Source organism: Salvia hispanica, chromosome 6 (assembly GCF_023119035.1).
Source record: "Salvia hispanica cultivar TCC Black 2014 chromosome 6, UniMelb_Shisp_WGS_1.0, whole genome shotgun sequence".
Lineage (NCBI taxonomy): Eukaryota > Viridiplantae > Streptophyta > Magnoliopsida > Lamiales > Lamiaceae > Salvia > Salvia hispanica.
The window spans coordinates 7,337,408-7,360,746 of NC_062970.1; the positions used below are offsets into that span (position 1 = coordinate 7,337,408).

General features: G+C 35.3%; 1 protein-coding gene across 1 annotated transcript; it reads left to right on the plus strand.

Moving 5' to 3' along the window:
* The first annotated feature begins 15,200 nt into the window (after nt 1-15,200).
* Nucleotides 15,201-16,901, plus strand: LOC125193436 (S-adenosylmethionine decarboxylase proenzyme 4). Its single transcript, XM_048091225.1, has one exon. The coding sequence runs from the start codon at nt 15,409-15,411 to the stop codon at nt 16,408-16,410; it is 1,002 nt and encodes a 333-aa protein (XP_047947182.1). The 5' UTR covers nt 15,201-15,408; the 3' UTR covers nt 16,411-16,901.
* Nucleotides 16,902-23,339: the final 6,438 nt, after the last annotated feature.

Here is a 23,339-nt window from a genome sequence, read left to right on the forward strand (position 1 = left end):
AAGAGGCAAACCTTATATGATCAAAATAGATACATAAAGATAGTACTTCTTTTGTCCTATAAACATAGAGGTTTTACGAAAGAGAAGGGTTCTAATAAACAATTGATAAAATAAATAAAAAATGAATGAATGTAATTAAAGTAGTGTTAATGGGTAATAAAGCTCGTATTATTAGGAGTAGTGTTTAGTTAACGGATAGTGGAGCTTATCTTTAGTCAGTGGATAGTAAGACCCTAAGGAGCCGTTTGGTAGCTATGTTTCGCCTAGATAAGAGATTAATCTGGGTTTATTTATGTGTTTGGTAGTTATGTTACCAAACATAGTAGCCCGTGTTTTGTATCCGGCCCGCACAAAGCCCACTGAAAATCTTATGTTTTAATTATATTTGTAACTACCCAAAATCCTATGTTAGTTATCATGGAAGCCTAGTTAATTTAGCAAAATACAATTTTGCCCATCAAAATTTCTAAACATTTAAACATTAATCATACAGCTTCTAATTTCTCCGAGTATAATTACCTTCTAAACATTTTTGACGCATTACCGTAAATTTTTCTAAACCTGTGCAAAAGTTTCAAAAAGAAAAATGAATGATATATGTATGTATTTTATTAAAGTGCGCAAAAGTTTTAAGAATAGAAAATTGGATTGGTGAACCGTAAATTTTTCTAAACCTGTGCAAAAGTTTCAAAAAGAAAAATGAATGATATATGTATGTATTTTATTAAAGTGCGCAAAAGTTTTAAGAATAGAAAATTGGATTGGTGAACCGTAAATTTTTCTAAACCTGTGCAAAAGTTTCAAAAAGAAAAATGAATGATATATGTATGTATTTTATTAAAGTGCGCAAAAGTTTTAAGAATAGAAAATTGGATTGGTGATTTAAAAGTATGTATATTCCTAATCCTATCTATCACGCGAAAAAAACTCAAATCAATTATCATTGTGGGAAATTTGTACACAGGGTATAAACTGCGCATGATTGGAGTTTAATTTCGGGTAATTACGTGATACTTAAGCAATTGCTGTTGTTTTAAACAAAAATATACTCCTACTATTTTGTTCAACCCACAAGCGCTTTAAACTTTAAAAAATTTGAACGTATAAAATTTGGCACCTGATAAAATATTTTCATATAAAATTTATCCAAAATAATCAGTGATTATTAATAAAATTTGTCCAAAATTATCAATGCTCACAAAAATAGAATACCAATATAAATATACATTTTTTGATAAGGAGTTAAATATGCTAATTTTTGTAAGGAGTTTAGCTTGAAAAGATGCTAATTTTGTGAGAAGTTTAGCTTGAAAAGATGCTAATTTTAAGCAAAAATATATAATTTTATAGGAATTATTAGGGGAAAATGAGGATAGTTTAGCAATCAACTTAAATTAATGAGGATAATTTTGGCAATCATAATTTTAATCCTTACTTGTGACTTAATGTACCAAACACTATAATAACATAACTCATAATTATCTTAATCTACCAAACATCCAATATATGTAAATTAACTAATCGAAACTATGATTACTATCATAATGGTATCATGTCTAGTCGAAACATGACATAGCTACCAAACGAGTCCTAATGATATACTCCCTCCGTCCCACAAAAGATGTCACACTTTCCTTTTTAGTTTGTCCAACAAAAGATGTCACATTTCCTCTTTTTTAAAAAAGTTCCTTCTCATATTAATTATAAAATTATATTTTCTCTCACCACTTAACACACAAAATAACATTTCCTAAAATCCCGTGTCATTTCCCAAGTGTGACATCTTCTCTGGGACGGAGGGAGTAACTCATACTCCCTCCGTCCACGAATAAGAGTCTCGTTTTTCCATTTTGGTCCGTCCATGAATAAGAGTCCCGGTTCATAATTACCATAAATGGTAAATAGCCCCACATTCCACTGGCTCATTCCACTCACATATCATTTAAAACTAATATATACAAGTGGAGCTCCTATTCCACTAACTTTCTTCCACCCACTTTTCTTACCATTTCTTAAAACCCGTGCCATTTAGAAATGAGACTCTTAATCGTGAACGGAGGGAGTATAATATTTCATCTATCCCATTTAAGATGACTACATTCTTGAATAGCACGAGATTTTAGATGTAGTTGGTCGGCGGAGTAAATTAGAGTTATAGTTAGTCATCAATTTAATTTCAAAAAAATACATTCATTTTTGCATTGTTAACCGAATTCCCATGTGAATATTTCTCTTTATTTCAGTCTTTCTTTATTTGTTTTATCTTCATATCTCTCATCAACAATCAACATTATACTGTCACTGCAGTGTCGGAGATACATCTGTCGGAGGTACTAATTCAGCAAATTCAAAATTGGTGAGTTTAAATTCATTTACTAAGATTTATGACGATACAAAAGATTTAATTGTAATTTATCAATGTCGATGATTTAAATGCTTCATACTCCAATATTACCCGAATATATACTCAACTTTTTTCGATCGTGATATTCTTAGCTTAAGTTCTTACAAAGTCAAATTATAAATAAAATTGGAAAATATTAATGGGTCTTAATCCTCCACTGGGCTTAGTTTAGATTAGGGCCTCTCCGAATAGATAATAAGATGGTTAATATGCCATAAAACTGATAAATGGGCTTCTACTTTTGCTTCATACTCGTATAAAATCTTGTCATATTATGTATTTTCTTATTTTGGTGATTAAATCTATAGTATGTCTCACTTTACGATGTTGATTAGATATGTACTTTATCAGAGATTACGTACATAACATAATTAAATCTAAGGTCGGTCTTTGCGTAGTAAATTAGTACACTTGTATCAATTAATGTATTGTGTGTGCATCATCCAACATATAATTGAAAGCAAATTAAAATAATTGAAATTTAATGATTGATCCCATTTGTGATTCATGCATGCAAAACTTTTTGTTTAAACCCCTAAAGACCTTAATCATAATGTTGTGTCCCATAGATTAGCTTATCGAATCTTATTCTACTTGATAACATATCTTCATGGATGTCTGGATTAACTTATTGGGACTCTATTAGAAAACATTTTCGTATCAATATGTATATATAGTTATATGGTGAGTATTATGCCAAAATTCTCTTTGTTACACATGATCGTAGCTAGAAAAACTGCCCTTAATATCCATGAATTTAGCTTTGGAAATGAGATTGCTAGTTATATAAAATTCATAGAGTTTTTTTTTACCAATACTCATTTTTTGTGATTTAGTGAAATATTCATAAATACTACTACTAACATAGAAGAAATCAGGAAAACATACTGTAACACCCCACTTTTTCGACTCTAATTTTAGAGCCAAAAATTTAATTCCCTAATTTATGACTTAGGAGACGAGAATTAATTGAGGAACGAAATTATGACCGAGTCGAGTTTAGGGTTGCGTTGGAAGTTTGAAAAGTCAAACTTGTTGATTATATGACGTGGCATGTGAATATTTGAATTTAAGGAATTATGTGATGAATTATGTGTTTATGGGTGAGTGAGATTATTAGGATATTTTTCCATAACCTTATTTTCTTGAATTTTCGAAAACCCCTCATTTTATTTGAGAAAATCCTTTTTCCCGGATTTAATTTAATTCTTGGGATATTTATCCAAATTAAATCCAAGACCCAATTATTCCCTATTTTAATGAGAAAAATCGGCCCCCACTTGTTCTAGGTGATTTTCGAAAATCACCTATATTTAGGAAGGAAAGAATTATTTTATTTTTAATTGATCCCTTATTGATTTCCTTCCATACCTCAAATTAAATATTCTAGCAAATCTTACCATACCTCAAGGAGATCTTGTCATATCTTATTTTAGTTAATAGTAAAAATCCATTCCTTATTTAATACCTATAGTACATGCCTATTTTCCTTTCCCAATGGGAGGATTTTTATTTTATTTTTCTCCGTGATATTCTATTCTACTCCGTAAAATATACAAAACAAAATCTTGGCTAATTAAAAGCCACCATTTTTGAAAATTTCATGCTTGAGCCCTAGAGCTTATTTTTGTTAATTTCCCTACTCCACAATATTTGTTTATTTAATTGTGGAGAATAAAATTCTTTCCAAATATTCCTACTTAATTACCTAAAGATTTTATTGAACCCTATAAATAAGAGCAAAACCTAACCCTAACCCTCATTATTTTCGCCCCCCATCCATTATACACGCCCCCTCCCTCTTTTTCCCTCACTCTCAAGTTTCTTCTACTTTTCTCCAATAATCCTTCATCCTTTGAGAAGAATTAGAGTTTGAGCCTCAAGATTTTTGAAGAACCAAGTCTCTACTTTGTTTCTACCGTTCGTTTTTCTCCAAAAAGGTACTCCTATATTAATTCTTCTTCATCTAACCGATTAATCGGTATTCTTGAACCTCATGCATCTTGATCGAGTGAAAGTGGGATAAAGGGGATATGGAATATATGTGTGCATGTGTGTGCGTGTTGCGTGTGTGTGTGTTGTGTGTATGTTGGCAAAATACTCTTGTGTGAATATGTTGATGATAGATCTAGAATTAAGATGCGAATGAAATTTATATGATGAACATGACTTGATCTTGATTGGTGATATTAAGATAAACCGATGGAAAAAGGGAAAACGTGAGGCATGCATGATTTAGGAATTTATGTTAGGACTAATACATGGTATATACATGAGTGGTAAAAAGGTGAAACCTCGGTTGCGAAGCTGGATAACAAAGGGAAAGAACATACTTGAAATCTAAGCAGTCGAGGTGGGCTTTACTCTTAAACTCTCTTATTTCTTGCAAAAATATTGATTGGTGTTATAAGGGTGGTTTGAAACGTTATGCCATGCCTGTGATTGTTTTTGATGATATTGTGTGCCTGATGCCTAGTTTGTGAGTACGCTCCATTAGGCTACAATGGCTATGGATATGTATAAACGAATTCGGGTCTGAGTACGGGTCGCAAACCCTACCAGGCTGTGTACACGGTGGGATCGGGAGCCGTCCTTGCTAGTCGGCCGGTCTCGTGGGCAAAAGTGTGGCCACACTTTCGTCGCACCATGGAAAGATTGTGATTGTGATTGTGATAATTGATGAGAAAGTGGGGGAGTTGTTTGATTGTGATTGTGATAATTGATTGTGATAATTGTGAAAATTATTTTTTGTGATACTCGTGATATTATTTTATAACTGCTTAAAACTCGAGTTCACTATGGTAAGGGTGGCATAACTTATTAAATAAAATGTTTTGGCAACGAGTTCACTGGGTATTTCAAAATACTCAGCCCTGCATGTGTTTTCCTTATGTGCAGGTTGAATGGCGACGAGCGTTGGCGGGTGTTGAGCAAACTTAATTAATAAGATGGATATTTTGAACCTCGAGTGTAGTCGTGTCTTCATACATGGCTTCACTTTCTCTTGGATGCTTCCGCTAAATTTCGAAACTCATTATTACCACTTAGTCATTTTGAACTTATTTTTCCCCTTGGCTTAGACGATTGAGACATGTCGTGGATTTTGTTGAGCTTATGTCAAACCCTTGTTTTTGGATCGTAGTTTATGCTATCTTTTCTCCTTTGACTTTCTTGTTAAACCCTTGACTATTGAAAGGGAGGACCGGGTATGGTCGGTAAACACGCTGTGCGCACAGAAAGAATATAACAGGTTCCCTTCGTCCAGCAAATCCACTAGATCACGCGGTCTAGGAACTCGTTGGTCGTCGGAGAATCCTGGTCGTCGGACACACAAAGCACTCTTTCAAAAACCCTCAACCACTTTACTAAACCTAGCATAGGGAAGTAGGGATCGATCCCACAGAGATGGATGCGTAATAATCATTTCAAGGATTTGGACTTATTTTTGGGGTTGGCTGCTGCCACGCATTTTTCTTGGGTTGAGGAAAATAAACTTAACTTGGGAATTTAAACTGCTACGCTAACAGCTAGACCTAGGCGAAACAACAAAAGCATGCACGAAAATTAACCGAACAATCACTAGATCTAAGAAACTACTCTAATTACCTAGACTGGGAAACAAACTGACTGTGGGGACCATAACTGAAAAAGCAGAGTACGGACGAAAAGCTGGCAAAACAACTAACTCTGGTACTAACTACCAGCGACATCATCTTCTTCAACCAATTTGCGTAAAAACTCAGAAGAAAAACAACATGAACGAAATCAGAACAGAGCAAACTGAATCTAAACCATTTTAAAGAGTAATAACAAAGAACTAAACAGATCTACAGACGCTAGACGAAGCAAAACAGAAAGCAAGCGGAAAACTCAAAATCCATGCACAACTCAACCTCCTCACTTCGGATCCAACCTCAGACGCTAAATCCACTCCGGATCCAAGCATCCGACACAAACTCCAACCAAAAGAAACATTTCATAACTTCAGATTTAAACAACAACCTCCAATCAATCAACAAACCACAAATCTATCACCAAATTCCCAGATCAAGTACCCCAACAGCAAAAACAGAGATCGACATATAACTTGTCAAAATAAAACCTCAACTGCAGGATCTATGTAAATCAACTTGAAAAATCACAGATAAACGCAAACTAGCAGAAGTGAATAGATAATCAGTAGCATCAACAACCGCATCGACTCCCAAAAGTGAAGTTCGACCGCAAAAGTGCAAAACAAACTGAAAATTAAAGAGATTGTATCCTCGCCCTCACGCGGACGGTGTTACGACTGAAATTTTGAAAAACAAACCCCCTCGGAACCGAAACTACCCCAGATCTCCCATTCCCAAGTGTGTGTTGTGTGTGTGAGCTAAGAGTGAGCTAAAAAGAGTGATGATTTTGTGTGTTGCATGCTCTTCTATTTATAGGCGTTGGAGTGGGGCCCAACGAGGTATAGATAGACTTTGATGCCCTCAGCTACTGACTCCCTCCTTCACACCTTCTTTTTCCTTAGATTCTGCTCATTTTTACTTCATTCCTTCACTAGATTATTTCCTTCAGCACCTCCTTGATCTAGCGATTCTGTCACACACCTGGCTTATAAACCGTGTTAGACCCAGCAAAATGTAACGCTTTTCACCATATAACCGATGCATGAAATTAGCCTTATCAACTATGATCGTCATTTATGATTACCTAATCTTCATTGATTTTTCTTGATTTAACTGTTGTCTTATTGCCTCAATAGCTCGTTAAATGCCTAGGTCAAATCTCTTTAAATGAAACCCTAGCCTTGCTCTCGTTATATTTATGTTATCTAGGTAGCGACCGCCGAATTTATTATACCCTAGAAGGGCGGGTCGTTACATATACCATACATAAAAGACAACATATATATGAAATTTGTGACAAATTTAAATTAGGGAAAAACAATAAATAATTGAAATTAGGTGATCATTTTTCAAGTCATATTATATGATGAGGCCACCGCTCTTATTTTAAACTCTTGAACAGATGTCACATAGCCATGTGAAAGAAGAGTGGTGAAATTAAACATTGTAGTGATACACATACGATGTGTATGTGGATATGTATAGTAGAAAAATTGATGTGGTTGGGGTGAATAGATGATGAGAACAATTTTGAAAAGAGGGCTTGAAGCAGAGGGAACATGATTCCCTTCATGCTATTTCATTCTTTCTCTCCATTTTATACTACTCCATCATTTATTCTTCCTCACTTTTGCATAATAGTGGAGTTATTTTTATCATTTTGATACATTCCATAATAGCATAGTCATTTTCTTTTTTAGTAAAAGTCACACTTTTCTTCTTACTTACTTTACGCTCTCTTACTTTGTTCTCTTTTCATCTCTCTACATTTTTCATTTCCTATTTTATTCTTCCTTTACTAAACTCACCTAACACAGTTTTTCTTAAATCATGTACCGAAAAAATACGCCTTCACTATCGCGGAACGAAGGAAATAGTATTAGTTTGGGAAGTGATGATTTAATTTATCAGGTCAATATTTTTCTCCCTCTTTCTTTCCACCCCATAAATTACAAGGAATAATGACAGCATGTTATGTCAGCACAATCAATGTATTGAGTAAAGGAAATGGTGTTTTAATTAAATACATATATTTAATGAAAAATACTAATTTAAACAATCAGTATATTAAAATATATATAGACTAATCAATATTTTAGGTTGCCGACGTGGGGAAAAAAGGTTATGCACGTCAGAAAAGCAGAGAGAACAGTAATTGTGGTGTTGAATTAATGAAACCATTAGCCTACAATAACATGATTCTCAGTTGCGTGCAATGAATCGACTTGTATGAATTGTTGCCTATACTTTAAATTAATGTTGACATCCAACAAAGCTAAGTTGAAAGGAACTGTGCATTTAAGGGACAGAGAGGAAACAAATGATGATTTGCGTGGTGCAATCAACATATAGATTCTTGCTCAAAATCACTTGTAATTCTTATTAAATTAAATAAAAGCCACGAGAGAATGATGTAGCGTGTAAGGATTTTTCATCCACTTATAATGAGAAAATTTTGTAGCTTTGAAGGGCTCGAGGAATAGTGATGAGTACTGCAATCTATTTGAATAATACTTGTATTTCGCAGTAAAAAAAATTAAGTACTACTACAGATGAATTACTATTAAAATTGGCCGGGGATCTAATTGAATTCTTCAATGCCTCTATTCAAGTTATTCCCTTATGTGTAGTTCACTAATGATTTCAGGTCACATGTTCTATCAATTCATCAGATCTCTTCGATATTTGGAGGTGAGATTTATTGATGTACATATATTAATATACATATTCTTAAGTTACTCCTATATATTATGTCCTTTTCTGAGATATAATATGTCATTAATAAACAATATATATGCAACGAATTTTAGAAGTACTACTATCACTTAATATGACATATTGCATACATCAACATGGGTTCACAAAAAAATCAAAATCAATCATATTTTTATAAAGACAATTTAGCCTTTAATTTGCATTATCATTAGCATCGCAAACATGTGGTAAAGTGGTAAATTAGTGACTTGAAGAATGGAGACTAATGATCTACTTCTTCATTTCTTTTCTTTTTAAGATTAATGATCTAGTTCGACCTCCCATTTACCTAGTTAATAATTAGTGGCAAAACAATTAAACTCAAAGACAAAAAAGTGGTGGGCACCTCTAATGCAATATTTTTGTGCGCATGGTACAGTAGCACTCACACTCTCTTAGTGCTCAAAACTCAACATAAAATAACCAATTATCTAATTTCTTACTTTCTACAAATGGATGAAATATAATCCTTTTCCACATCACCACATGTCTGTGTATATACATATTCACATGTATGTGCGCATGCAAGCATGTTTGGCGGCTAAAGTGAGTTGTAACCTTCTGAAATTATGGATTTGTCGAGCTAATTAAATTAATAATGTCTTTTTTGGGTGGGGACTTCATGTTTGTAAAATTAGATGTAATTTTGGATAGATGTCACTGTGGTAGGGCACATATACTAGATTGTGTTTAGTTACATGGGACTTTGTCGGGTGCACATACTCGTTAGGTTTACCTCTATCATTGGATTTTTTGTGTCCCAAAATTTTATATATCTATGAGTAATAGTATGTGAACTTGGATAACCTTTTAGATAAGGAGATTCAATTTAATTTGGTTTTCATATTTTTGATTTATCTCTTTTCAAATATATTAAGGTATATAAGTCAAAATATAAAATGTATTTTATGAAAAAAATAAGAATATTATGTTAAAAAATTATTTCCATTTACGACTGATCCCGGTGCCTGGTGGTGGGTATTGTTGCAAAAATACCCATACGTACATTTTTTTCGACTCTAAAAATCGACGTGTGATTATTTATATCGCCGTGGCTTTTGGTCTTGTACCCTCACATCAACTTTCTCAAAAACATTTTACATTTTTTAATGTTGAGAATCGATCACATATATACGTTCCATATATATTGTGACAATATCCGGCATGTCCTTATAAAAAAAATAAATCCCATAATATATACTCCACACTAGAGATGATAAAACATACAAGAACCTTCTTATCAAGTGGCACTACACATCAATATATATCTTGATGCTCAATATATATCTTGTTGTTCCAAACATACACTTTTGTTTATGCTTTGAGGTCCCTTCTACTTATCCCTATTCAAACTTGTGTTTTTTTATTCTGTTGGGAAAGATTTGAATTTGACCTTTTGATGTAAAAAGTTGAGATTTTGCTATTCTTTTAAAGTAAGATTTTGCTCAAAAATTACATCCCCTTTATCCCTCGAAGCTCAAAAAAGTGGTTGACCAATTCCTAAAAAACCCACACACACACACGGATCCGTGCGGGTATGTATTGGTATATGGAGTTTGGTGGTTCGCGTGGTCATTATGGTGTATGCCAACCCACCATACGATTAACTATGATGCATACATGCATTGTGAATATCATTTCAATTCTTACTATAAATCATTTTTATTTCTTCGATTCTCAAACTCACAATTTTTAATCATTGATTATCCAACTCTTTTCTTTTATTCTCTTTTATCTTATACACCCCCTTCTCATTAATAGCCATCCTCCAATAATATAGTACTTTCTTTCTTCTTAATAAGTGTCCTAAAATTTAGACAATTTTACTTGTACTACCTCTAATATTGCACTAAAAATTCACAATAATAAATTTAGCAATTGTTTACGATGAAATTCGAAAGAGTTACATTAAGCTATAGTTTAAACGTTATTTATTTATTAAGGTTTTAGCAAATTCAAGAGGTTACAAATATCTAAAGTTGTCGATGATGTTATATTGTAACATTTTGGTTGATCTATTGATTAATTTATTGATTATTTTAATTATCGGCGACGTTTTACCTATTCTTCCCTAGTTTGACTGATCATGATCTGCGACGGGTGGTTATAATGTTTTGGTTACATTGATTTACAAATTTGAGAAATGGAGGATTGCTGATTTGTTTAAGTAAATGTTTGCACCAACAGTGTCATCAAACATGATTAAAGATGGGAGAACTTATTTTATATGAGGGCAAAATTCAGCTTCGGATAGGAGATATATAAATATAGGGAAAAGATCATATATGAGAATGACAATTTGAAGGAAAGAAGAGAAAAAAATTTGCAACTTTTTTTTATCACAAACATCTATGTGAATTTAAACCTACATTTGAAATATTGTCAGAATTTTCATATTACCAATTATCTTAATGCGAGTTCTTAATCTTTTCAGTTTACAATAAATAACACTTCATCCGTTCCATAGTAATGGAGGCGTTTTTTTTCAGCACGGAGATTAAGAAAAATTGTGTAAGGTGTGTTAAGTAAAGGGAGAGTAAAGTGAAAAATGAAAAAGGTAGAGAGATGGAGAGAGAATAAAGTAAGAGAGAATAAAGTAGGTGTGTAAAAATGTGTTGACTTTTACTAAAAAGGAAAATGACTCTATTAAGCGTACTAAAATTACAAAATGACTCTATTACTATGGAACGAAGGGAGTAAGAGATAATGATAATAAAATTTCCCAATTCCTTAATATACAAATTTTGGCAGTTGAAGACATATATGTTATTAAGAATTAAATTATTCAAAATGCATTTATTTTGAAATTTCTGAAGGAACTGGCAGCGGAAGCGCTCACATAAATCATTAACAAATAATTCAGATCTATTTAGCGGATTATTTAGACAAATTCTATTCGCGTAATTATCACATGTATCATGCTCATAACTCAAATAATAACATGTTTTAAATTAATTGAAACCTAAAACACGCTTTTCTAAGGTTTAGCCATTATACCTTGATGATTCTCTAAAGAATCGAAGATGGCTAGCGCCTTCTCCACGTGAAGATCTTTTAGTACAAAACCACAGATCTTCTGACTGGTTCTCGGACTGTGAACTGATATCAGGGTGGACTGATCTCACCAAGTGCACTAGGACTTAAATAGAGAAGACAGAAATCCTTTCTCACGGAGGAGAAAAATTCGACCTCTACTAGGAGTAGGGGGGCCGAAAATTTGAGAGTAAAAACAAGTGTATTTTCTGTCTCCTTTATTCTCCTATTTATAATAAGTCACATATTGGGCTCAGACAGGAATCTATAGAAGGCTTTGGATATGAGCTCCTCCAATTAGCTTTTTACTAATTAAATTAAACCCAATTTAATATAAGCTTAAAATTGGAATATTACGAGCAGCCACTACATAAGTAATATTGCACTCCCCATCCAAATCCGAAATTATAAGTACTTCGGGTTTCCATTACTTTATATTTATTTCTCGCGCTTAAGATAGAAACATCCATTAATTAATTATTGTCTGCTATGGACTTAATTAATTAATATCTTATTTATTCCAAGAGATGACTCAGCAAGAAAATCTTATTTATTATTCATAGAGTAATTAAACTCCAACTAGCTAGGTTCCGAATAATAAAACCTTATTTCAAGCTTCTCTTGAGGATGTTATCAAACGAGATTCACCTCGCGCACGATACAACATAATAGCAATCCTAGCACCGCTAGATATTAATCACCACTACCCCATATACTAGGCTTATTGGGTTGCGAAAAACCCGCACCATTTGGTAAGTCAAAGTAGTGCATAATCAATACCGTATGCTTAATGCTAACGTACATTGATTGAGAAATAATTTACGAGACCTCGTCTTTCAGTAGATAGCATAAAGACTGTCTCGCTGTTAGATCCATTCAGTGCTATACCACACCAATGTCATCTTATTTCAGTAAGGCTTAGAAATAATCGGACTGACATTGCAACCTTTCACGATAGGTAGTCTAAGCCTATCTAGGTTGTGAAATTATTCTTTTTCTTTGTTTAGAACTGACCGTGTTACCTTAAAGTGAACGACGCCTACAACCGGTCTACTAAAACAAAGACTTAGACTTTGTTAAGTTACTTATACATTTAAATATGCAATAAACATCCATTAAATGTAAAGCATAACAACATTATGACAAAAATAATCTGTTTATTCATTTGGAAAATAAAATAAGAGTTTTAACAGTATTCAATCACTCGAAAGGTGATTTCTAGTATACAAACTCTAACAATTTCAACCTCATAATTAGTCATATACACTCACACCACACTCACGCAGATTAGGTGGAGTAAACCCCAAATTATTCCTACTTGTAGGGAAGCGTTTTACGAGTATCTCCAATAATTTACACTAAACTTAAACTCATTTTAGTGTAAATATCACATCAAATATGATTTTACTCCAAGCATTTACACAAACTCAAACTTAAAAGAATATTTTTTATATTATGCCTTTTTTACTCATAAAATTTGAAAAACTTTTAGGTTTTGGTTTAGTGTAAACCTAAAGATAGGTATTTTTTTCTAAAAAAACAAAAATGAGATTGATTTTTGAGTAGTGTTGGAACTAAAATATACTTATCCTATTTTAGGTTTTAGTATACCCTTGGAGATGGAGATGATCTTAGTGCGTTTAATCTTCCTAAAGTGATATGTTCTTATATAAAATGATACATATACATACATATAATGATAAAATTACCAGTTATTATAAGCTTGTGACTCTGTCAAGTCGATGAAGATTATCTTTCTTCTCGTATGATTAAGGTAAGTACTCTTTAACAGTTAGAACTAAAAGTAGCTTAAAAGCTAAGGGTAAAACTTTTGGTGGATACATAGACACTCTAGCTTTGTATTAGCCTTCATTATCTTTCTTGAATTGGAAACAATAATTAAGATACTAATACTTTGGTTTTATGCCATCAATGTGCAAGTATATGTCTGTAAGTTGTTGGGTAGACACTAGAAGAACAAAACTTACTACTCACAAGTTAAAATCAATTGACAATTAATTTTTTTCTATCACAATAATTACTTATAAAAGTTTAAAAGCTAGGGGAATTGAGTTTAAATCATCACTGTCAACATGTACTAATCATAACAAAGACCTATTGTGTTAACTAATTAAGTAATTTATAACATAAAATATCTCTTTTGTTGATCTTAATTATAAAGCAAGCCACGGATCAATTACGTCCCAAATGACCAAATGGGAAAGGGGAATAATCGAAACTGTATATCTCCTCATTTTTAATAGTAAAATGTTGTTCATATATAGCTGAATGGTAGGTGCAATGCTCGTATATATAATCCTAAATTAATTTTGATAAATATATACTCCCTCCATTACAAGCTACTTGCTCTATATTCCATTTCGGATCTTTTTAAGTTACTTGCACAAAAGTAGATATATAATATTGCTAGCATAACTAGAGAAATTTGAATCTAATGCTTCACTGTAAGTAACTGATTGTAATTAGGAAGTCAAGATTGACTGTAAAGTTCATGTCCCCTCAATACTTTGGTTACCTCATAGCTTACTTAACAAACTTATTTTTGAGTTTGCATTAATAGTACTAAACTGAAAAAATTGAATTTAATCATGGTAATCTGTCGGCACAATGTAGATGTATACTTGTAGAATTTCCCAATAAGTGAAGTGCAGACAACTGGCCTGTGGTATAATATAAATATTAAAAATAAGAGTATTCCCAATTTTGAGAAATCTTGAAGCAAAATCCAAAAATTGTGTGTGTGTTTATAGTGATGGCGGGATGTGGGCACTTGAGAGCATTCCATACAAGGAAATAGGCCTGCCTCCGCTTAGGAACTCTCATAATTATTATCATGCATTTGAACCATCTAACTCTATTATTATGTCTTTTCCTCTAAATATTACTATTATCATTTTGCCCCTATTCAATCATCTACATCCCTTCACTTTACACTTCTTCTTCTATTATACAAAAACATCAACACCAATATCACTTTTCCTACAGTATTATTTTCAGAACAACCCTCGAATTAATATTCAGAAATAAAAATATATGTATATTGAATCATTAGCTAGGTAGTAATTTGCATGGCTAGTTCAGATTTCAAATGATAACTCGTTAGAAATGTTGTGAAGCGCTCTGCTCAGTAGTGGTGCACCTTTTGAGCAGCATGAAATTATGCCTAAACTCGAATATTTTTTGGCACTTTCCCCACCATATCTCATTGTTTTGTAGTACTATCAAAATTTGATTAATATTCTACTACTAACTACTTAGACTATACACCCACCTCCATTAGTATTATCTCAATCAAGACATACATAATATATAAATACATAAAACAGGGTAGGCGTGGGGATAAAATTAGATTCATGTTATTGTCTTGAAAAAGATATTACAAAATCTCAAAAATAACCATCATCTTGCACTCATTATGCCTGCAATCATTCTCTTTTGGTTGCCTCACCCGCATGACCCCCTCTTCACTCTCTCTTCCCCTTCACCCCCCAACTATATATATACACTCACTCTCCTGTATCACATGATCAATACTCTCCCTTCTTCAAAACACACACATCAATTCAATTCTTGATCGATCCAATGGCAGCCTCGGGGTTCGAAGGGTTCGAGAAGCGGCTCGAGCTCCGCTTCTCCGGCGCGCCCGAGAAGAAGGGCCTCCGCCGCCTGGACTTCTCCAAAATCGAGAAAGTCCTGCACGCAGTGCAGTGCACGGTGGTCTCAGCCGTGGGGAACACGCACTTTGACTCATACGTACTGTCAGAGTCAAGCCTGTTCGTGTACCCCACAAAGATCATCATCAAGACATGTGGGACCACCCAGCTCCTCCAATCCGTCCGCCCATTGGTGGACCACGCGTCCACCCTGGGCCTCACCATCCGCGCCTGCAGGTACACCCGCGGCTCCTTCATCTTCCCCTCCGCCCAGCCCTACCCCCACTCCTCCTTCAAAGACGAAGTCCTCTACCTCGAGGACAATCTCCCCAAACACCTCTCCATCAAAAAGGCCGCCGTCATCACCTCCAAATCCCCCCACAAATGGCACGTCTTCACCGCCTGCGGTTATACAACCGCAGACAATTATAAGGATAATGGTCTATTCACAGTAGAGATTTGCATGACCGACCTCGACCGGGTCCTGGCCAGGAACTTCTTCCGCCGCTTCAACGACGCCAGGACCGGGGACTCGGCCGGGGCGGAGATGACGGACGCCACCGGGATCAGGAGCGTGAACCGGAACGCGCTCATCTGCGACTACGCATTCGACCCGTGCGGCTACTCCATGAACGGGATCGACGGCAGCCGCTACTCGACTGTCCACGTCACCCCCGAGGACGGGTTCAGCTACGCCAGCTTCGAGTCGGTCTACGGAAGCCGGGAGGAGTTTGTCGAGGCGCTGCAGAAGGTGGTCAAGGTCTTCCGCCCGGGGGCGATGTCGGTGTCCACCACCGGGCGGGAGGAGGCGTGGAGAGGGGTGGCGAAGGCCCTCGAGCCGTTAGGGCTGAGGGTCAGGAGCCGGGCGGCCGACGAGTTCCCGGATGCCGGAACCGTCGTTTTTCAAACGTTTACGACTCGCCGGAAGTAGGCGGTGGAGGGAGGTGGCTAGATGATCAGTTCAAAGGAGTAAATTAAAGAGTGTATGAAAAGATTAGGTGGAATTCTTTTTCTTTTCTTTTTTTTCCTCTTTTACTCCTTTTTTAATTAAGGGGTTGGGTGGTGGGATTTAGGAAACATGAATATTGATTATGCATGCTAATTGATGTCATTGCATGGATGATGAGAATCAAATGTGGGGTTGACTTTATCTAGAAGAAAAATGTTCAAAAAAAAATTTAAAATGGAAAAATTGTAGTGATATAAGGATGATGTGGGAATGGTTGTAGTAGATGGTATTGGGTTCATCATAATATTGCACCCCACTTAAATATGGCACGCCTAGAACAATTTTTTTACATTTGGAGTATATTTATCATAGTTAGTGGGGTTGGAGGGATCTCTGAAAAGTGCTCCAAATATGTTGTAATTTTTCCATGTTTATATGAACTTTCTACCATCTCTTTCGCAAATGGTTTTCAATTTTGTCTTCTTCATAGTTTAATTTTATCATAGCCGCTAGGCGTGGAGAGGACTAGTCCATTTACTACCATTGACTATATATATTCCTAAAAATGATGTGGCTCAGTGAACTAAGTAAATTATGATGCCAAAAACTATTCGAGAAATAATTATTTGAAAGGTGAAGTTTAACTATATCTAGATATTGTTTATAAATGTAATGAATTATCAGTGCATAACTATATTTTAAATGTATAATTAGAGAATAAATTTTGCTCACACGTCATATTCATCCAAGCTAATCTAAAGAATAAAATAATTTTACACATTCAATTAAGAAATAACTGAATAAGGGTATTTTAATTAAAAACTTTCTTACTATTTTCATCCATATTTACTCCAAATTTTGTTTCGCAATTTTCACCGATTTATTTCTATGTTCCAGATATGTATATAACAACGATAATTTGTATATTCAATGTACTTGCTATTGTTATCAGAGAGAGTAAGTAATACATTCGAAAAGGTGTTATATTATCGATCACACAGAAAGAAATTATAGCTCATAGGGATCTCATTGGTGTCCTGTGTAATTCGAGTTCATCCTAAGGGATCTCATTAGTTCACTTTGTAGTTAATTGTGATTTTGTTGTAAACTTATTTTTTTGTTTAAGCACAAATGCAAATTAGTTTAATGCTTACATGTGTTTAGTTCAACATGTACATGTTTAGTTAATGTTTTTATTTTATTGTAAACTTATTTTTTGGTTCATCATTAGTTTGATATAATTCATTGCTTTAGTTGTTTATTTCATATCAACCCTTCATTAGTTCACACTCATATAAAGGTATTTTTCATATATATTCTAGAATTTTCTATTCTATTTTTTTTTATATTCCATGTAAAAGTCTAGATTTTTTTCTATTAAAATCAAGATAAGTATCTAAATTTCTACTATATAATATATTAAATTTAGATAATGTTTAGATATTTATATCACATAATGTCTATATATTTCTTTAACATAATTCAAATTTATTTTCTTTCATTCTAACAATTATGTATATATTTGGATTGTGTTTGGATTGATGCATTGATTATTGTATTGGATAAATTAATAAATTATGAATGCCAAAAAATAATAGAGAAATAATTTTATTTATAATTATACAAAATTAATAATTGAGGACAAAGGAAACTTTTAATCATAATTTTTAAAGAGTAAGTTGAAAATTATTTGTAAAGAAGATGATTAAATAGTCAAAGAGATCACTGAAGTTTGATATCGATTGAAAATCGAATAAGAACATATTCTGTTGACTAGTATTATAGACATTTGGTCTTCGTATAATTTATAATTATAATAGTTTATTATTAAAGGTCAAACATTGTATAGTAGAATAAAACATGATTAAATAAAAAATGGCCTGCAGTTTTTCAATATGAATAATCGAAGGCATGCGCATAAAATGATTAATAAAAAGTAGTAGTAGCATCTATTTCTAACTAATACTCTTAACCGTTTTACAAATTGGGTACTCTACTCTCTTGTTACCATTTGGGCCTATATATGGGCTAGCTATCGGGTGAGCTAACGGAGAAAGCCCAAGCCCAATGCCGTGATCAATTTGTGCATGCGCAGTTATGTGAAAACACCTAACCTTTTTTAAAGCTAAAAAGGAGTATACTAGGCCTAGAGGTGGCCAAACCCAACCGGACCGCCGGTTCCCAACCGGCGGGTCGGAATCGGACGACGGTCCCGGTTCGAAATCCGGTTTAGGGTTTATAACGGGCCGGTTACGGTTCAAAAAATATAAAACCGGAACCGGCGGTTAACCGAGGTTAACCGGGAAAATGTAGCCGTCGCCGGTAGGTTCCTAAGGTTGCAGGCGTAGGGCTGAAAACAGTCGAAAAAATGCCGGTTTGTGTTGGAAAACCGCCGGTTTCTGACACAAAACCGCCGGTTCCCGACGGTTCAGGGCTAGGGTTGCAGGCGTAGGCGTAGGGTTGCAGCGTAGGGTCTGAAAAGGTGTCGGAAACCGCCGGTTTTCGGTCAGAAACCGGCGATTTTCTGACACAAACCGGCGGTTCGGTCAGAAAACCGGCGGTTTTCGACCGTTTTCAAAGTCTCTTTGGATTTTACTATAGAATTTAAAAGTTTTAATAAGATTTAAATAAAAAAAATAAGAACCGGAATCGGCCCAGAACCGTCGGAACCGCTAAAAAAACGGCGGTTAGTAACCGGAACCGGCGGTTAAACCGGAACCGGATAACTGGTATCCGGGCCGGTTACGGTTCAAGCATTCGACGAACCGGAACCGGCGGTTTTTGAACCGTGGCCATGTCTGATACTAGCAAGTGTAAATTAAAAGGGGAGAAATAAGAAACTGATGATATAAAAATAAAAATAATTTCAATTAAAATAATACTCCACTTATTTGTTTTTTTTTTTTTTTTTTTTGCTAGTTTAGATTGTCCATAAAAATTTGTCTTATTTTACTTTTGTTAAATTTCTTTAATGAGATATTTGTAGACCATATTCTTCACTAACAAGTGTTTTCTTCAACTCTTTCCAATTTTATCAATTTTGCATGTATACTTGTAACAACGAACAAGTTGGCGTTCCTTGCACGAGATGTACTAGTGACAAGAAACAAGTTAGCATGAAAGTGAGAGAGAGAGAGAGTATCTTCCATTGCGGGTGAAGCATATATATATACACGAGGATGCCAAAAGCTTCTTTGTGGAGAGAATTTTATTTTTTTAATTGGTTAAATGAGCATAAATTTAAAGGCCGCGCCACGGAAGACTCGAACTCGAGGCTTTTGGCCGGCCTCAAACATTATTAACCTCTCTACTGCTTTTGCCAACTCACACGAGGAGCGATTCTCATATCAAGGAAAGTTGCATAGCACCAGAAGACAGAAGGCATGCAATAACATGTGGAACAGTAGTACTTGACCCTTAAATCTAACCACATCTATGGAAAGTTGCATAGCACCAGAAGACAGAAGGCATGCAATAACATGTGGAACAGTAGTACTTGACCCTTAAATCTAACCACATATAGATGCTTTTGGGGACAACAAAGTTAACAAGTTTGACACTGGAAAACCCTAAGAAACTTCGTTAAGTACGTCAAGATTCAATATCTTAGCAATTCAATGTAGATAAGTAGATCTAAATGTGGACATTGTCTTATTTCCCTAGCTCAGATGTTATTCTACTCTTTTTTTGGTTCATAGTAGTACCATTTTATCAGAAAAAATATTATTATTTGAATAAGTTAATCAATCTGTACTTATAAGATAATAGCTTGGTATATAGAGTGAACTGCATAAAAGGGCCCTAACTTTTTGGCTTGTTGCACCGTTGATCCCTAACAAAAAAAATCCCACCATAGGGGTCTGACAAAATATAAAATCACAAACTTTGCACATTTTGCCATTTTTCGGACGAAAATGCCCAAATATGGCTTGAAGGACAATTTAGTCTAGTTATCCTTCAAACCTGCAGAATTCTGCAAACCTACACTTTGACTACAAGCTGATGTGTAAGAGATGTCAAAAATCAAACAAGCTATTTGAATCACCTACCTGTTTCCATCGAAATATGAAAATCATTAATTTATGCGTTAATAGTGACTTGAATTTGAATTTGTTGTCTTGCTATATAAAAATTTGCCAGCAAAACCTTTGCCCTCTCACAAATTAATTCATTATTTTATAGTACAATAATAATTATCAGTCAAAAACCTACTAATATTCTTATTTTAATATTTTTAGCTAAAGTAAGACCTCGACATTCTCAAATGTCAATCCATTAACTACCAACAACAGCTAAAATTATTTAAAATAAGCAACCATAATACTAGTATTGTCACAATTAATAGAAATATATTATTTCCAAAAAGGAAAAAAAAACAAATCAACATTTATTTTACTAGTATAAAATTCCAACTAAAGCAAATCAAGCTCTTTAGAGAGAGATAGTGAGCTACCTATTTTCTTTTGTTTTTGTTTTAATTTCAAAATCCCCAAATTGAAGATCGAAAGTCCCCAAATCCAGAAACCCTCCTCCGCCATGGACGGCCACCGCGATCCGCCGCCGCTCCTCTGCCACACCACCACCGCGCAAATCCTCCGCCACTCCTCATCATTGTTCTATTCCCACCTCCTCACCTTCGTCTTCCTCTCCTCTCTCCTCCTCACCTTCCGCTCCAATGTCCAAAGCGCCTTCTATTACCTCTCCTCCCTCATCGACAACGGCCCCTCCTTGAAATCCCTCCTCTCCCTCCTCGATTTCTCCGCCTCCTCCCATCTCCACCACAACCACCACCCCCGCTCCGCAGTCGCCGCCGTGCCTTCCTCCACCTCTCCCGCGTTGGAACCCTCAACGACGACTTCTTCTCCGGCGATTCCAATTTCGATCGCTTGTTATTCCACCCTTCCTTGAGGAAGCACGTCGCCAATTCCACCTCCGTCGTCCTCTCCTATTCGGAAAACCTCTCAGGATGCTCCTCTGTTAGGGTTATTAGAAAATTATATAAATAGCAAAATTAAACAAACAAATATAACATATAAAGTCTAAAATCACAGCACCAAACGGGAGTGGAGTAGGATGAGAGAGCGAAAATGACTACAAGTGAAAGTGAATAGGAGGGAAGTAAAAAATATGTGATTTAATTTTTATAGAATATCAATTCAGGTACACACTAGGTAGCTTGTGGGACGCCAAACTTCTGTCTATTTTCAAGGGAGAGAGAGGAGGGAAGACATGACATTTCAGTCACATCATTGGGTGGATGTCAGTCAAACTGCATGTTGCAGGTGTATGCAGACAGCTCTACACAGGCGGCGTCGGTAAATAGGCGAGAATACCCTTTCAGGGCATAAGGATGTTATTGTCCGAAAAAACCTGGTTTGTGATTTTATATTTTGTTAGATCCATATGGTGGGATTTTTTTTGTTAGGGGTCAATAGTGCAACAAGCTGAAAAGTTAGGGCCCTTTTATTCAGTTCACTCCAGTATATAAAATAAGATTCGTCTTAATTTTATATCCCCATAATCATTTTGACTTAGGACAACACTATTATATGTATAAAACAATCAATTAAAATCAACGATCAAGACCACAGCCATCAGCCACGATGTAAAACACAAGTCCTCCACCTAATAGATGCCTAGCAAAATCACGAGCTACTGACTTTTTGTTGAGATACAATTCAAAGTTTGAAAAATGGCGATCTAAAAATATAAAATGTAAAATAAAAAATAATTCAAAATATGAATGATAAAAAATTTCTATTTAATGTGATATTTACCAAAATAAATTTGAATTTGATATAAATGATTAGAGATATAATAAATACACATAAAATCCTTAATTTCATTTTAAATTTGAGCATGTACACTAACCTCCAAAAAATTTCGATTTTAAATTTAAATTCTGAAGAATAAGCCGCAGAGTAATTTAATAGAAGTACTGTATTAATCAGTAAACTAAAAATCTTGAAATACATGTTGTAATGTCCATTGATTTTGATATCTGAGGCAAAGCAAAAACCACATTCTCTTTCTGCACAAGCCCCACCACCTTCTCTTCCTTCAATTCTCATTTCACTGATAACTTAGCAATTTATGTTTGCTGCGATAAGCACAAAATAAAACTGAATAAAATTGGTGCCTTTTGCTTGTAAGAGCACTCCCAATGGCGACGGCGATAATCCGGCGATTTTTCGCCGGATATCGCCGACTTATCGCCGGCCATTGGGAGTGAGTCGGCGATTTTTCGGCGAATTTCCTACCGAATTTACGCCAAGCGGCGTTTTAACGCCGAAAAATCGCCGGATCATCGCCGGCCACTGTGGGGAGCTGTTCGGCGATAATCCGGCGATGATCAAATTTTTTTTTTTTTTTTTTCCTTCAACGGTCATATTCTAAATTCCACCCCTATAAATATTTCATCCTCTTCCTCCATTCATCACCCACAAACTTCATTCACACAAATTTTCAATCTTTTTTTCTCTCCATCTTTATTAAATATTTTCCCGATGAGTATGCACCGCGGCGAGACGACGGCAAGGGGGTGCCCAAGAATTTCGTCGGGGGCGAAGGGATTTTTGGGGAGCACATTTTGGCCGGGGGGGGACGCCTATTGGGGCCTTCCTGGGGGATTGGCAGGAGGCCCACGGTTTTGGGGGGATGCTCGGAAAAGCATGTATGCAAGGGGAAGGGGGAAGAACCCCCCAACCGCGTGGCGGGCCCTTCCCTTTGGGCTAAAAGGGTACGCCCCCACCATCATTTTTAACCCGCTTTCGGCCCCCAACGGCTTTGGATTTGGCATGCTTTTTTTGGGTATAGCCGGGAACAACACTAAATGTTCTAAACCTCCCCCCTTTTTTCCAACGGGGGCCCCCCCCCGGGGGGGCCCCCTCCATCGAATTCACGGCCAATGG

What these genes read in the sequence shown, in the direction of transcription:
- LOC125193436 (XM_048091225.1), top strand. Translation starts at nt 15,409, where the DNA reads ATGGCAGCCTCGGGGTTCGAAGGGTTCGAGAAGCGGCTCGAGCTCCGC.